This window comes from Nothobranchius furzeri, chromosome 1 (assembly GCF_043380555.1).
Source record: "Nothobranchius furzeri strain GRZ-AD chromosome 1, NfurGRZ-RIMD1, whole genome shotgun sequence".
Classification (NCBI taxonomy): Eukaryota; Metazoa; Chordata; class Actinopteri; order Cyprinodontiformes; family Nothobranchiidae; genus Nothobranchius; species Nothobranchius furzeri.
The window spans coordinates 40,349,487-40,364,180 of record NC_091741.1 but is presented as its reverse complement, the minus strand read 5'-3'; the positions used below and the strand labels follow the sequence as shown (position 1 = coordinate 40,364,180).

The 14,694-nt window shown below is 45.7% G+C and overlaps 1 protein-coding gene across 7 annotated transcripts in view; it reads left to right on the top strand.

The window, feature by feature from the left end:
* syt1a (synaptotagmin Ia) overlaps nucleotides 1–14,694 on the top strand; it is a 296,089-nt gene that overhangs the window by 224,352 nt on the left and 57,043 nt on the right. For 6 of the 7 annotated variants that reach the window (XM_054739791.2, XM_015961176.3, XM_070547869.1 and 3 more), the window contains 2 exons: nucleotides 11,323–11,495; nucleotides 14,402–14,527. In XM_054739791.2, coding sequence (XP_054595766.1) covers nucleotides 11,323–11,495; nucleotides 14,402–14,527 — 299 coding nt within the window. The remainder of the gene's footprint in view (nucleotides 1–11,322; nucleotides 11,496–14,401; nucleotides 14,528–14,694) is intronic. The other variant, XM_015961153.3, reaches the window with a different exon arrangement.

The following is a 14,694-nucleotide window of genomic DNA, read 5'->3' as shown; positions in this document are numbered from 1 at the left end:
CGTTGGCAAGACTCCCTCTTGCTCCCTCTTTCCCTTCCTCGCTCTGTGTCTCCCCTGAGAACCGACACTCACACAAGGCAGTTAATTAGGGGATGCTTTTATTGCTTTCTGGGACTCAGGTTATGTTAATTAAGGAACACAGAAGTGCTTTTCACTGGAAGACACGCACTTCATGAATTAGATGAGTGAGAGCGTTGATTTCCACTGTAACAGTTCCATCAGGCTCTCTGATGAAAGACGAGTGCAAAGCAGCGACTGTGAGCGAGATTCCTGCTGATGAAAACCTCCATTCGGAATAAGATGAGTCAACAATGTGCTGTTCCCAAAGGCAGGTGGTTCGCTAACCCGAGACCTGACACGTCTTTTAGAAGCCTGTCTCCTCTCCTTCGCTCGTGTTGGATTTGGTCTCTGCACGGTAAAAATCTGTAAAGGTCGTTTGTGTTTGTTTTCTGAGGAAGAATGAGAGAGTTGTATCATTTTCAGCTTGTAATGTTTGTATTATGTATGAAACATGGTGTTCAGCTACCTTCTTCCTTCAGTCGTCCCCACAGCCAATCACGTGTCTCCATTTAGTCCTGTCTTCTGCATCCTCTACCCTCACACCAGCTAACTTCATGTTCTCTTTCACCCCATCCACAAATCTCCTTTTTGGCCTCCTCTCAGCCGTTAGCATCGTCCCTCCTCTGGACATGTCCAAACCATCTCAGTCTGGCCTCTCTGACTTTATCTCCACAACATCTAACATGAGCTGTCCTCCCGATGGACTCATTCCTGATCCTGTCCATCCTCGTCACTCCTACAGGGAACCTCAGCATCTTCAGCCCTGGAGCCTCCAGTTCTGTCTCCTGTCTTGTCCTCGTGGACTCATTTCATTCTTGCAGAAACTATTTAATCACGCATCACACCTGACACTTTTCTCCCCCCCATACCAACCTGTTTCACACTCTTGATTGCTTTGGACCCTAAGGGTCACTCAGCTACCCAACAAGTCATTAAGGGCTCCGCGGGTTGGGGGAGTGGGAGATGATGCCACTGCCAAACGAGCAAACACACCGCTATGAAAGTAGAAGTGAAATTCTTCGTCGTCATCGTCTTCCTCCTCTTATCCGGGTCCGGGTCGCGGGGGCAGCATCCCAACTAGGGAGCTCCAGACCGTCCTCTCCCCGGCCACCTCCACCAGCTCCTCCGGCAGGACCCCAAGGCGTTCCCGGACCAGATTGGAGATGCAACCTCTCCAACGTGTCCTGGGTTGACCCGGGGGCCTTCTGCCGCCAGGACATGCCTGAAACACCTCCCAGGGAGGTGTCCAGGAGGCATCTTGACCAGATGCCCAAATCACCTCAACTGACTCCTTTCGATCCGGAGGAGCAGCGGTTCTACTCCGAGTCCCTCCCGAATGTCCGAGCTCCTCACCCTCTCTCTGAGGCTGAGCCTGGCCACCCTTCGGAGGAAACTCATTTCAGCCGCTTGTATCCGCGATCTCGTTCTTTCGGTCATTACCCAAAGCTCATGACCATAGGTGAGGATTGGGACGTAGATCGACCGGTAAATCGAGAGCCTGGCTTTCTGGCTCAGCTCCCTCTTCACCACGACAGTTCGGCTCAGCGTCCGCATCGCTGCAGACGCCGAACCAATCCGCCTGTCGATCTCCCGATCCCTCCTACCCTCACTCGTGAACAAGACCCCGAGATACTTAAACTCCTCCACTTGAGGTAGGACCACTCCCCCGACCCGGAGTTGGCAAGCCACCCTTTTCCGGTCGAGAACCATGGTCTCAGATTTGGAGGTGCTGATCCTCATCCCAGCCGCTTCACACTCTGCCGCGAACCTACCCAGCAAGAGCTGAAGGTCAGAGCTGGATGAAGCTAGTAGGACAACATCATCCGCAAAAAGCAGAGACGAGATTCTCCTGCCACCAAACTCGACACACTCCACACCACGGCTGCCCCTAGAAATTCTGTCCATAAAGGTAATGAACAGAACCGGTGACAAAGGGCAGCCCTGGCGGAGTCCAACCCTCACCGGGAACAGGTCCGACTTACTACCGGCTATGCGGACCAAACTCACGCTCCTCTGGTAAAGGGACTGAATGGCCCTTAACAGAAAGCCACCCACCCCATACTCCTGGAGCGTCCCCCACAGGGTGCCCCTGGGGATAAGATAAGATAAGAACAATTTTTTTTATCCCGAGGGAAATTCTTGTGTCATGTACATACTCAAAGCAGTCGGAGAGACAAAGGAACAGGTGAAATAGAAATATGATATACAACATATACAATAAAAAAAAGATCTACAGTAGTACCCTGTAGGATAGTGCAAAACAAACAATCGCATTTCTCAATAATGAAATACATGACTGCATCCTTGTGAATAAGTAATTAAGCCGTCGGTGCAGGCGATTCACAAAAGTGATTAAAGTATTGTGTAATAGAATATGGGTTTGTAGCAGCATATGATATGATGGGGGGATAAAAACATATTTACAGTCAGAACTCTTGGGTAATATTGCACAGTCTGGGAGGGAACAGAATAACCTAGGTTAAGGTATTAGGAGGATCACCTATAGGGTGAGGAAGAGTTAAACAATCCTATTGCCACCGGTACGAAGGATTTCCTGTGGCGGTCAGTTCTGCATTTCGGGGCAATGAGTCTTGCTGCGTGTGCTTCGATGGTCCATCATGTGGGCGTGCATTGGGTGGGAAGGGTTGTCCATGATAGAGAGAAGCTTTTTTAGCATTCTCCTCTCAGACACCTCCTCCAGGTTCTCCAGTCTAACACCCTTGACAGACCCAGCCCTTCTAATCAGCTTGTTCAGCCAGTTGGCATCAGCTATCTTCACCCCACTGCCCCAGCACACAGCTGCAAAGAGCACAACGCTCTCCAACACCGAGTGATAGAACATTGTCAGCAATTTCCTCCCAACATTGAAGGACTCTGCCCTTTTTTGAAGATAGCATTGGTGTTCTTAGTCCAGTCCAGTTTACAGTCCAAGTGTACACCCAGGTACCGGTAGTCCTCAACGATCTCAACGCCAGCCCCTCTTATGGTGACAGGAGTAGGAGGTGGGGCCTGCTTCCTAAAGTCCATAATCAGTTCCTTAGTCTTTGTGATGTTAAGTTGTAGGTGGTTTAGCTCACACCACTCCACAAAGCTGTCCACCACACTCCTGTACTCCACCTCCTGACCATCCCTGATACAGCCCACAATGGCAGAGTCATCAGAGAATTTCTGCAGATGGCAAGACTGAGACTTGTACCTGAAGTCAGATGTGTAAAGGGTGAAGAGGAAGGGTGATAGGACTGTCCCCTGCGGCGCCCCCGTGCTGCTCAGGATGTTATCTGAGCGGCAGTTCATCAGTCGGACATGCTGTGGTCTACTTGTTAAATAGTCCGTAATCCAACCTATAAGTGGGGCGTCCACCTGCATTTCCGTGAGATGGTTCCCCAGCAGTGATGGTCTGATCATGTTAAAGGCACTAGAGAAGTCGAAAAACATGACCCTCACAGTGCTCCCAGCAATGTCCAGATGAGAATATGCCCGGTCCAGCAGGTAGATGAGGGCATCCTCCACACCGATACGAGGTTGATAAGCAAACTGCAGGGGATCCAGCCAAGGCTCCACCAGCAGCCGCAGATGTTTTAGGATGAGTCTCTCCAGCGTCTTCATGACATGTGAGGTCAGAGCCACTGGCCTGTAGTCACTGGGGGTCGACGGGGTGATCTTTTTAGGGACAGGAACCAGGCAGGATGTCTTCCAGAGTGATGGAACTCTCTGCATCTCCAGGCTCATGTTGAAGATCCGTTCTAAAACTCCAGACAGCTGGGAAGCACAACACCTAAGGGCCCTTGGACTGACACCATCAGGACCAGCAGCTTTGCCGGGGTGGAGTCTGCCCAATTCTTTTTTGATGTCATCTACTGAGAGGGACAGCGTGAGACAGTCAGAGGAGGCAGGAGAGGGGGGGTGGAAGGAGAAGATGGGAAGAGCTCGCTGTGGAGACAGGAGACGCAGGGCAGTCGAATCTATTGAAGTGTAGATTTAGGTTGTTAGCACTTTCGACATCCCCCTCCATCCCAACACCTCTCTTTTGTCTCAGGCCAGTGATAGCCCGCATTCCATTCCACACCTCCCTGGTGTTGTTTTCTCCCACTGCACCAGTTTCAGCTGATATCTGTCACCATTTCTGAAAGCTCTTTTTTTCTTTTTCAGGGTTGCTTTTATGTCTTTGGAAACCCAGGGCTTATTGTTGGGAAAGCACAGTATGGTTTTTTGGGGACTACCGTGTCAACACAGAAGTTGATATAGTCTGTAACACAGCCTGTCAGATTGTCAATATTGTCCTGATTGGAATCACAAGGAACATCCCAGTCCGTTGACTCAAAGCATCCCTGCAGAGTCTCTTCCAACTCCCTTGTCCATGTTGTGACTGTTTTTGTGGCTGCAGGTTGTCTCTGGATGGCAGGTCTGTAAAGGGGCTGGAGGGAGACCAGGTTGTGATCAGCCCTGCCCAGGGGAGGGAGAGGGCTGGAGGTGTATGCCTCAGCAGCATTGGCATAAAACAGGTCCAGTGTTTTATTGTTTCTTGTTTTGAAGTCCACATACTGCTTGAATGTAGGTAGAACAGTGGAGAGGTTCGTGTGGTTAAAATCACCCGTTATAGCCACAAACGCAGAGGAACTACGATTTAGTACGTCCGCTGTTGCAGAGCTGATGACGTCACACGCCTGTGCCGCGTTGGCATCAGGAGCGATGTAAACAATGATGATAATGGCGAGGGAAAACTCACGCGGTAGATAATATGGTCGGAGACCGACCGCCAACAGTTCTATGTGTTTGTTACACACAGCCATCCTCACCTTAACGTGACTGGGGGAACACCAGCGGTTGTTAACATAAAGAACGAGACCTCCTCCCCTCTCCTTCTCACAACTGCCCGAGTCCCTGTCCGCTCTCACACACGTAAATCCGTTTATATCCACCACCTGGTCTGAGATGTTTTTGTGCAGCCATGTCTCCGTGTAACACTGCATTCTCGGAAAACTTTCTCTGTCCTTGTTAGCGTCGCAATCTCCTCCATCTTATTAACCAGCGATATGACATTGCCAGTAACCACAGACGGGAGAGCAGGACGAAATCTTTTCCTCCTCAGTCTTCGCGTTTTCCCCGCTCTGCAGCCACGGTAGTTCCTCTTGATCACCGCGGGAATCTCATGCTGAACGCCGGCATGGCTGTGCTGTCTTAGCCCCAGCAACTGGTCGCGGCTATAGACAAAGGGGCAGCGTGGCGTCGCGGTCATCTCAGTTGTTTTGCGCCGAGTTTCACATCCAAACATGGCACATAAAGAAAAAAACTTCTCGACTACACAAGAAGTAACTAAATAAACACAAAAAAAGAAAGACAGGGGAAAGTAGTTTTTCAACTGCAGAGAGCATGTTAGACAGGCTGCCGTCCGAGACGGCGCCGGAAGTCGATACGGTCATAAGCCTTCACCAAATCCACTAAACACATGTGGATTGGTTGGGCAAACTCCCATGCCCCCTCCATCACTCTTGCAAGGGTATAGAGCTGTTCCACGGCCAGGACGAAAACCACATTGCTCCTCCTCAATCTGAGATTCAACTATCGATCGGACCCTCCTCTCCAGTGAAATTCACCACGGCTTTTGTCTGGATGCATATTCATCTCGTATGTGAAGCGTACTATCTATTACTGCTTCTATAAGGCTATTTTTTTTTTACATTTTCAGAACATGTAAAACTCAGCAGCTCAGATCGAGCCAGTCAGGAATTCACGCACAGCAACAGTGTAACACATCTGTCAAATTTCTAAATAAAAGTCACGTGCAGATTTCCCGTTGCTTAACTAGCTAAAAAATAGACATCCTTACCTGTGAAATCTCTACATAAAATAAACCACAGACTAAACCCATACATGCTGTATCTTTTCTCATTATCATGTGAACGAGCAAAATCACGCGTGATCTTGCAGTTCTCAGGTGATTTCATCACCTCACAGGACCAGTTGCATGGAACGCTTTTGTAATCTGTTCGCGTTGCCGAGGTCACATTGAGGTCACACGTGTCTGTTGTGTTCCTCGCTGTACACGCACCTGGTAGAAAGCCCAGGTTAAAGCCCGCAGCTTGTGCACATGAAACTAACCCGCTTTGAGATGGAAACGTGGGTCCAGAAGATGCAAGTCATGGGCAGAATTTGGCCTGCGAGCCCCCTGCTGAGAACCCCGTGTTAAACAACTAATACAGTTAATGCTTTTTGTGCCTTTCACTACAAAAAGCAAGAGAAAAATATAACAGAAATCAGGTGCTAGAAATCGTTACAACTAGTGGTGGGATTTGATTCTGGTGACCATGCAGCCACTCACTCCCAACGACAAACTGGGATCCTACCATTTTGTAAAAGAAAGGAAATGATAATACGATGTATGGCAATACCAAAGATACTTGTATCACTTAAGAATTTATTTACTTAATGATAAAAGCACTATTGCAGGGGTGGGCATTCCTGGTCCTCGAGGGCTGCTATCCTGCATGCTTTAGTTGTTTCTCTGCTTAAACACACCTGGTTTGAATCTGTTGGTGATAAACAAGCTTCTGCAGAGTTTGAATAGGTGATTCAACCAGGAATCAGGTGTGTTGGAGCAGGAAAACAACTAAAACATGATGGACAGCGGTGTGTGAGGACCAGGATTGCCCACCCCTGCTCTATTGAGATGCAGTTTTTTAAGGAGAGTTGTTTGGGAAAGATGCAACTTGAGCTGATTAACAGCATTTTAACTCATTGGATGAATAGGAAATGATGATGGGAACGTCAGTTTTCCCTTAAATACTGAAGAATTTGCATAGAAACGTCTGCAGGAGTTGGAGTTCATTCAGTGTGAAGTGAAAGGATTGTAAAGGAAATGGTCCCAGCTTTTAGACGGCCGGTTGTAAACGAGGCCTATCCAGTGTCACCTCCATTACCGCAGCGCTCCAAGGCAAGGCCAGAGCTGTAGATCCCAGAGTTGTTTTAGAGCATCACTCACTGTTTTTCCTTGGAGGAGAGTGCTTATTGATTTTGTCAACAGAGAATCGATTCGTCTCCTCTTTCTCTCCCACCTCTGCAGAGGAACCACGGCTGAATGCTGGTGAGCAAAGCCCCAGAGCGAGAGGCTGTTGCGTACATTTTTTTACTTTTCCGTTGTGATGGGTATTTCTGGAGTTTTCCCCGATAAAGCCTTCAGAGAACTGGAGTTTAACCCGGCCAATGTTTTCATTTGACTCGTTGGATTTATGAGTCTTGTTGGATTAATTTCTGACAGGTGTTTTTGTCTGTGTCTTGTAGGATTTATTCCTCTCTAAAGTAACAAATCTACCTTGTTTACACAGACTTTCTCATAATCTCTGAATCTTTCCATTTTGAATGTATTTTCCAGTCTTTCACAGAAGGGGGATCCTCCTTTTGAATTTAGATTCGGCCTTTTTGGGATGGCTTTCTAAAAGCCAACCATGTTAATGATGTGTTGCCAATTCATCTAATTAGATGCGTTGTTTCCATCTTCACCAAACCTTTCCGGTCTTCTGTTGCCCCGGTGGCTTCTGCTCTTTTTAAACGTGCGTATGCGTCCCAGTTTGAAATGAATTGGAAATTATTACTCGTTGTTTTAATCCTTTCTCACCCAGAGGTTTTTGAAAAAGGAGTTTTAAGAGTGTCTCATTGTTCCTCTCCATTATAATGAGGGGCGGGCTGCCAGGTGTTTGATGTGCGCTGAGTGGAATAAAGGAGCAGCGACTGTGACTGCTGAAGAGAGAAGTCTCTCGTGAGGTCTCTCATTATTTCCAGCCCATCTGGACTCTGGATATTCTGTTCCTCTTGGTACTTAAAGCACTCCCCCATCTCCGTCTCCTTCCATCAGCGTGTTTATGTTTGCAGCACGCTGCATCCCTGTATGTCAACAGGAAGCAGGAAACTCAGGCTGATGGCTGAACACAGTTAGGATAGGTGTCACCGTGTTTGCAGCTGGCGGTCTGTGTTGTTGAGTTGTGTGTCTGACAGTTTGTGTGTGACACGGCTGACTGCCGCTTGTCCTAATTGTTCCACTCGCGTCCGAAGAGCAGGCCAAGCAACATACGGTGGAGAGGAAAAGCAACAGCCCCGGCCCCGTCTGCAGGCAAACACAGTCGAGGATTCATGGGTTTGGTTCTTGGCAGAGCCGAAAATTTACAGAATTTCTAATATATTTTTATACTTTCATTGCAATTATTTTAAAATTAATGAAAACATCACTCAAATATATTTTGTGAAGCTTTTCAAACACAAATTGTTCGATTTATCTTTCAGAATCAAATTCAGGTTAGTTCATTGTCAGACGCTTTTACCCGTAGCGATGTACGAGTTACCTAACAAGCATGTTTTTGGTTTGCGTGGGGAGAGGAGACCGAGAAAACGCTCACCTGGAGAACACGCTAAAGTCTGATTTATACTCTACAAGGGAGAGTTGCTCCCGCACTGACGGAGACGTTCTCCGTCATCTGGGGAGTGTCGCGTGGTAATTCCCTGTCAGGAACACAGAGGGCGTAGCACTTTTCTGTGGTATCCCCCCAACATTACACTCATGTATCCGGTCAACAATAGTGTGTTTACTATTGTGTTTATACATTTCAGAAACTTAATAACACAAACGATCCCTCATTCTCGTCCACCTCGTCATTTGGTGGCCACCTCTAAACACACAGCTCATCATTTCCACTCATGAAATAAACACTTGCTGCATATCGTCCTCCTTCAGTCACGGGCGATTACATTTTCATATTTTCAGACTTTTTCCACGACGCATTCTTCAATCTGTTCCGTGATGGGGCAATAGGGACTGGAGCCTAAGTCACGCCCATGTACTTCCGGACCACGGGTTCCCGGAAGAACGAAAAAATGAATGTGAATCAGTGGGGCTAAAAACGCAATTTTCTAATCCCGCTGGTTTTGTGGCATGGACTTCACATATGATGTCTGTGAATTTTAAAGAAGCTTTTTCATACCAAGAAAGCACTTATTTTTGAACGGGGGGAAAAGATATTTTAGGATTCTTGTCAAAATAAGTCAAGGATTACAAATGCGCGTTACGAAAGTAACGTCATTGAACCAGACACGGAGAAAAACGGAGGGAAAATGGATGTAAGTTCAGCAAACTTCCCACAGGAGGAAAGAGCGACCATAAATCTGACCATGTGGTAAGTAGCACCTACGCTAGGGGAGAGGAAATTATGTGGTGTTGTCATGTATGTCAAATATGCGACGTGCCAATGGGTGTTTCTAAATGTCAAGGCGCCTGGCCTTGCGAGGCGATGGCTTGCGAGGCCAGGCGCCTTGCTTACGAGGACACTGTCCTTCCTTGGTCAAAGAAAACGGTTAAATGGAACAGACTTGCATCACGTGACCATGGCTTCCACGGCGGTCACGTAACGTCACGTGACACGGGAGATAACGTTATGTTTTATATGTATTAGTTTAAATATCAATATATAACAAGCCTTTTACTTTTAAAATTGTGTATATGTTTATTAAATTAAATATAAAAGTGAGTTACTACCCGCTAGCCACCGAAACTGCAACTACTAAGCAACTAACCAACCATAGCTAGCTTCTTTGGATTTAAAAAAAAACATTTTAAATTAGCTGACTCACATTTAAACTTGAAATTTGTCCCTGAAGTAGCTGCAGGCTTCTGATCTGCCGTCCTTTTGAAAATATCGCGGTGTATTCTTGGTCATTTTTGACCAAGGCTAGGCTACAAGACACCTCCCGTGTATCCTCGCTCAGCGAGCTAAACGGCTAACAAACAGAGAACACACACCTCGGTAGAACACGAACATTGGAATACGTCTTGACGGGCTCTTGATGACGTATCTCCTAGGCAACCGGGGCAGGGCCATGACATCAAGGCAAGGTTCCTCGGCATTGAGAAACACCCAATGCCTGATTTGTAATCATGCTGATAACGAACTGGCGTCGTTGAAACACCCATCATTAGTTTTAATAAAAATTTAAGTACAACATATGTGCGGTCCAGGTTCTAAAGGAAAAGCGGATTAGAAAATGGCCCCGTTGACTTGCATTCGCTTATTCGTTCTTCTGGGGACCCATGAGCCAACCGGAAGAGCAGGAGACTTAAGCTCCCTATGGCGGTGCTGTTGACAAATTTAAAGGACGCGGTATCCTGACCAATCACAAGGTCTTGGTCATTTTAGACGAATAGTTAAAAATTTGGGCGTGTCTCCGCCACCCTCTGTGAGCCCGTCGGAGGGCCCTTGCACCGACGCATGGCGGCGTTGCGTGTCTTCGTACTCACGTACAACATGGAAGTATAAATCAGCCTTAAACCCACGCAGAAAGGTCCAAGTCGGGATTTGAACCTACAGCCTTTATGCTGGGAGACTGCCTACTCAAAATCATTCTTAAATCAGCTTTATTCGTTTCTAATTATTAAATATCCGAAATCTTAAATTCATTCATCTTGTGGCCGTGAATATTCTAGACTAACATGCGTTTTCATGTGTTATTGCAACAATATAATTACAACAAATCAGTACAGTTGTTTAAGATGCAGTCGCTTTTCAGTAAGTTTGAAAACTAAAATATTTTACAAAAATAATTTACTAAGTCATGAGTTTCAGGAACAGCGTATTGTCTCAACATCTCAAATAAATTCATTCACATGCTTTGGTTCCACATTTTTGAATTTGACTAAATTATCACAAAAAGTCTGTACTTACTTTAAACATTCTCCTTTAAACCATATTTTCCTCAGCATTGGGCTTTTTTCATTTATCTTACTTTACAATTATACCCTTGTGTGGTATTTTTTTGTGTACTACTGCTGCTATCCTCTGTCCTTGAGCTGTTGCAATCATGCAGTTTCCCCACTGAGGGACAAATAAAGGTATTATTATTCTTTAAAACACAATTTTATTTAATTATTGCTGAAATTTGCCTCAGCGTCGTGCAGAAATAGTTTTAGAAAAAAATAACTGGTGTTACTGCATTACTGGAGGATCGGGCTCATCGTCCTCTCCTGGTGATGATTCTGCTTCTGGCCATCCACCATCGAGAATCTTCTGGTTAAATTGCTTGTGGAACTTGCCAATATTTGTTTCTTCCACCAAATGATTGGCTGTAGGTGTTCAGCCTCTTGGAGTCTGTCACTTCCAGAATAGATGCTCAGTCCTTCATGCTTTTATTTCTCACCTCTCGATGGGTTGAATCTCTGCTTTTTAGGCAGGTTTGGACCCGTTTTCCTGACTCTGTTCCGTCCCTTTTTTTCTTTCCCTGCAGTGCCATCATGGGCCATCGTCTCGATTGCCTTCGTGGCCATCATCCTGGTGTTAGCTTGCTGCTTCTGCATCTGCAAAAAGTGGATTTTCAAAAAGAAAAACAAAAAGAAGGGCAAAGATAAGGGCAAAAATGCCATCAACATGAAGGACGTGATGGACGGAACCAAAACTGAGGTAAAGGCTTTAAACTCCCGTTTTTTTCTACTGTTTGTTTATTAATCATCGATCTGCTTTTATTAAACTGGTTATTTCTTCACACGTCTTAAACATTAGTGTTTGCTTTTTGTTTTGCTTGGCTTCTTTTGCTTTTCTTTTCCGATCTTAGACTTTGTGACTTCTTCTGCACGTTTGACAGATCTAATTACTTCTCTTACTTCTACATCAGCTCATAAGGAGTTTTAAGATAATTTTACTAAAACAGGGTATCTGCGGGTCTTTAAAAAGTCTTAAAAAGTCTTAAATTTGCTTTTCCAAATATAAGGCCTTGAAAATCCTTAAAAATAACAAATAATCCTTAAATAGAGTTTCCAAAGGTCTTAAATGACCAAAGACCCAATAAACAAAATCTTTTATTTCTTCAAAATTTTCGTGAATTTCTAGTCGGTGTTCAGCATTTTTTGTGTACGATGTTGGCGTAAGCGGAACCGTACACATTTAGCTGGTTGTGAAAGGGGGCTATTCTTAGATGAGCACATTAGCTGGTTAAGCTAGTGGGAGCTTGCACCATGGGGAAGTGCAAGTTTAATGGTAATTTGATGGCTTATCCCACGTTTGCCACGTGGTTAGCACCGGTTCCAGGCAATAGCTGGCAATTATAGCTTAAATTAAAATTAAAAAAATTGCTTACATTTTGTCAAAGTGGCCTTAAAAAGGTCTTAAAAAGTCTTAAATTTTGCTCCCTTAAACCTGCAGATACCCTGTAAAAATACACCTGCTACAACAGCTGCCGCTGTACTGTATCTTTTTTTACGTCTTTTCAAGTTTTGCAGCTTTATTTATTAGAAAAACATGACGTTTCTAAATAGAAAATGGCTTTAAACATAAGTTGGAGGACTTGAGTGTGTTTTCTCTCGCTTATGCTTCTCGTGGCTGTTTCTTTTTGTCATATGTGGACCTGCTCATATGTTGAAGAGTGTGAGTAACTGTGTAATGAAGTGGGATCCACCCAGAGAAATGACATGACCAAACTCAACTTTTTTAATCGTGCGGAAGCAGGAGAGCCGTGTTAAACTCACACTTGGCCTGAAGTCGGCTCACTAATTACAACCAGTAGAGAGCGTCCTTCCAGCACCGCCTTCGCTGCTGTAACACCGCTACCAGAGGTGGATCAGAACCACAGAGACAAACCAGTGAACGTGTTTTCGTAACTCGTTTCATTTGCTGTAATTTTGACTCGGTTTTGCATAAAACAGTGGCTGCAGTGCAGCTCATCCCTCAGCCTCTTTTAAGAACCCTGATCTATATTTTAAAAGCCATTTACCACCATTAAAAGGGTAACTGGTGTGTTTTACTGACCGATCTGCAGTCATTTCTCCTGGTGTGCCCAGACTTTAGTGTGTTAACTCCTGCGTGTGGTTGTTTTAATTTGTGTTTCTTCCTTCTATGTCCTCCTTATCTGTGTTGTGTCTGATGACTGTTCGGGATGGTCACTGGCGGTAGGTTCCCAATTGCTGTTGGATCTTCTTAAGCCTGCTGCTCTGACGTTTTTGTTTTTTTTCAATGGCCTCTTGACAACAACTACTACTCCCATAGAACCAAACATATGTAACTATGCATATACTGTACATGTATATCTGCTGTATAGATGTGCGTACAGCCTGCATATGCACATATACATGTATGAAAGAGACACATGGTGCGCCTGGACGAGGTTCAACCACACTGATTCCTGCGCCCACCTGAGCTCCGCTGCCTTTTTGATTCTCTCATTTCCAACGAGCACAAGTAGAATGATTGAGAGGCTCTAAAAGTGAACATTTATATACATTTGCATCCGTTTTTCCTGGAAAGATGTTGATTTAAACAAAAATCTTTATTTCCTCAATCATTTTACCTGCTGCGTTATTCTATCTGTCCGTGTTGCATCAAATCGCTCAATCTGAACGTGTTCTCCCACAAAAGGCGGAGACCAAGCGGCTCAGCGGCGACTTCCACGTCCAATCAGTGTTGTTCAGCCTTTTGCTTTCACACGAGCAACTTAACTAACTGATAGAAGCAGACCACGACGTACACTACAACCCTTCTTATACCAACACCTATCCGCCCACCGCTGGCATGATGCTTCTAGCTCCATCAGCGTAGGGTGTAAGGCTTTTGGGGCTCTGATGACTGAATGTCTGAGGATGTAGCCAGACTTGGGAATGAGGACTCACACACAAGAGCACTGTTTTGTATGACAGAGAATGCTCTGCATGCCAAACAGCACAGACGTAACGGGAAGCCAGCTTTAGATGCTGAATGTATGAAAACTAGTTTTTGCCTCTTCGGTCGCATGTTGTTCTTATAAGAAACCCCCTTGTCACCTCTCTCTCCCCCCCCCCTTCCACCAGAGCCACCACCTGCTACCCTCACCTAAAGAAAGGCCAGCTTCACCTCTCACATTCTGCCACTTTATACATTTCCTAGTTGTCAGAAAAAAACCCTTATCAGCCTAAAATGACATGAAGAGTCTCACTGTTCTATTATCCAGAAGCATCTCTCTCTCTCTCCCTCCTCCGGTCCTCTCTCTATCCTCCTGTTTTTCCTCCAATGCCTGCTCATTGCTCTCATTTCTGGTGCCATCATTTGATCTTTCCTCCCTTCGGACTGAAACTCAGAGGTTGATAGAAAAGCACCAACGGGGACCAGGCCTGGGGTTTTAGTGCATCACAGAGCATGCCCAGATGTAAACTGCTATGGTGTTTTAGTGCTTGCTTTCCCCACCTCCCCGTTTGACCCCCACCCCGTTTACCATGTGAAACACGTGGGAGCTTTTACAGGGGTAGGTTTCGCAGGCAGGACCTGGGCGGGGGAGCTGCCGGCTGGGTGCTGGCGCCCTCTACAAACAGGCGACACTGACTCTTGGTGGGTGTCTCCTTCAGGCCTTGAAGGATGAGGAGGATGCGGAAACAGGGCTGACTGAAACGCAGAAAGAGGCGGAGCCAAAGGAGGACCAGAAACTGGGCAAATTACAGTACTCCCTGGATTACAATTTCACAGAGAATACGGTAAGAACCGAGCCTCCGAATCACTCTCAAGTGTGTGTAGATGTTTTTATTTTTTTATTTCAAACAAATAAAACAATACATGTAGTAATTTCCAACTTAGATAACTTATCACAACCATAATTGTTCGAAAATGAATAAGAAGAAGCATAGCTTATTTCACCTACCCC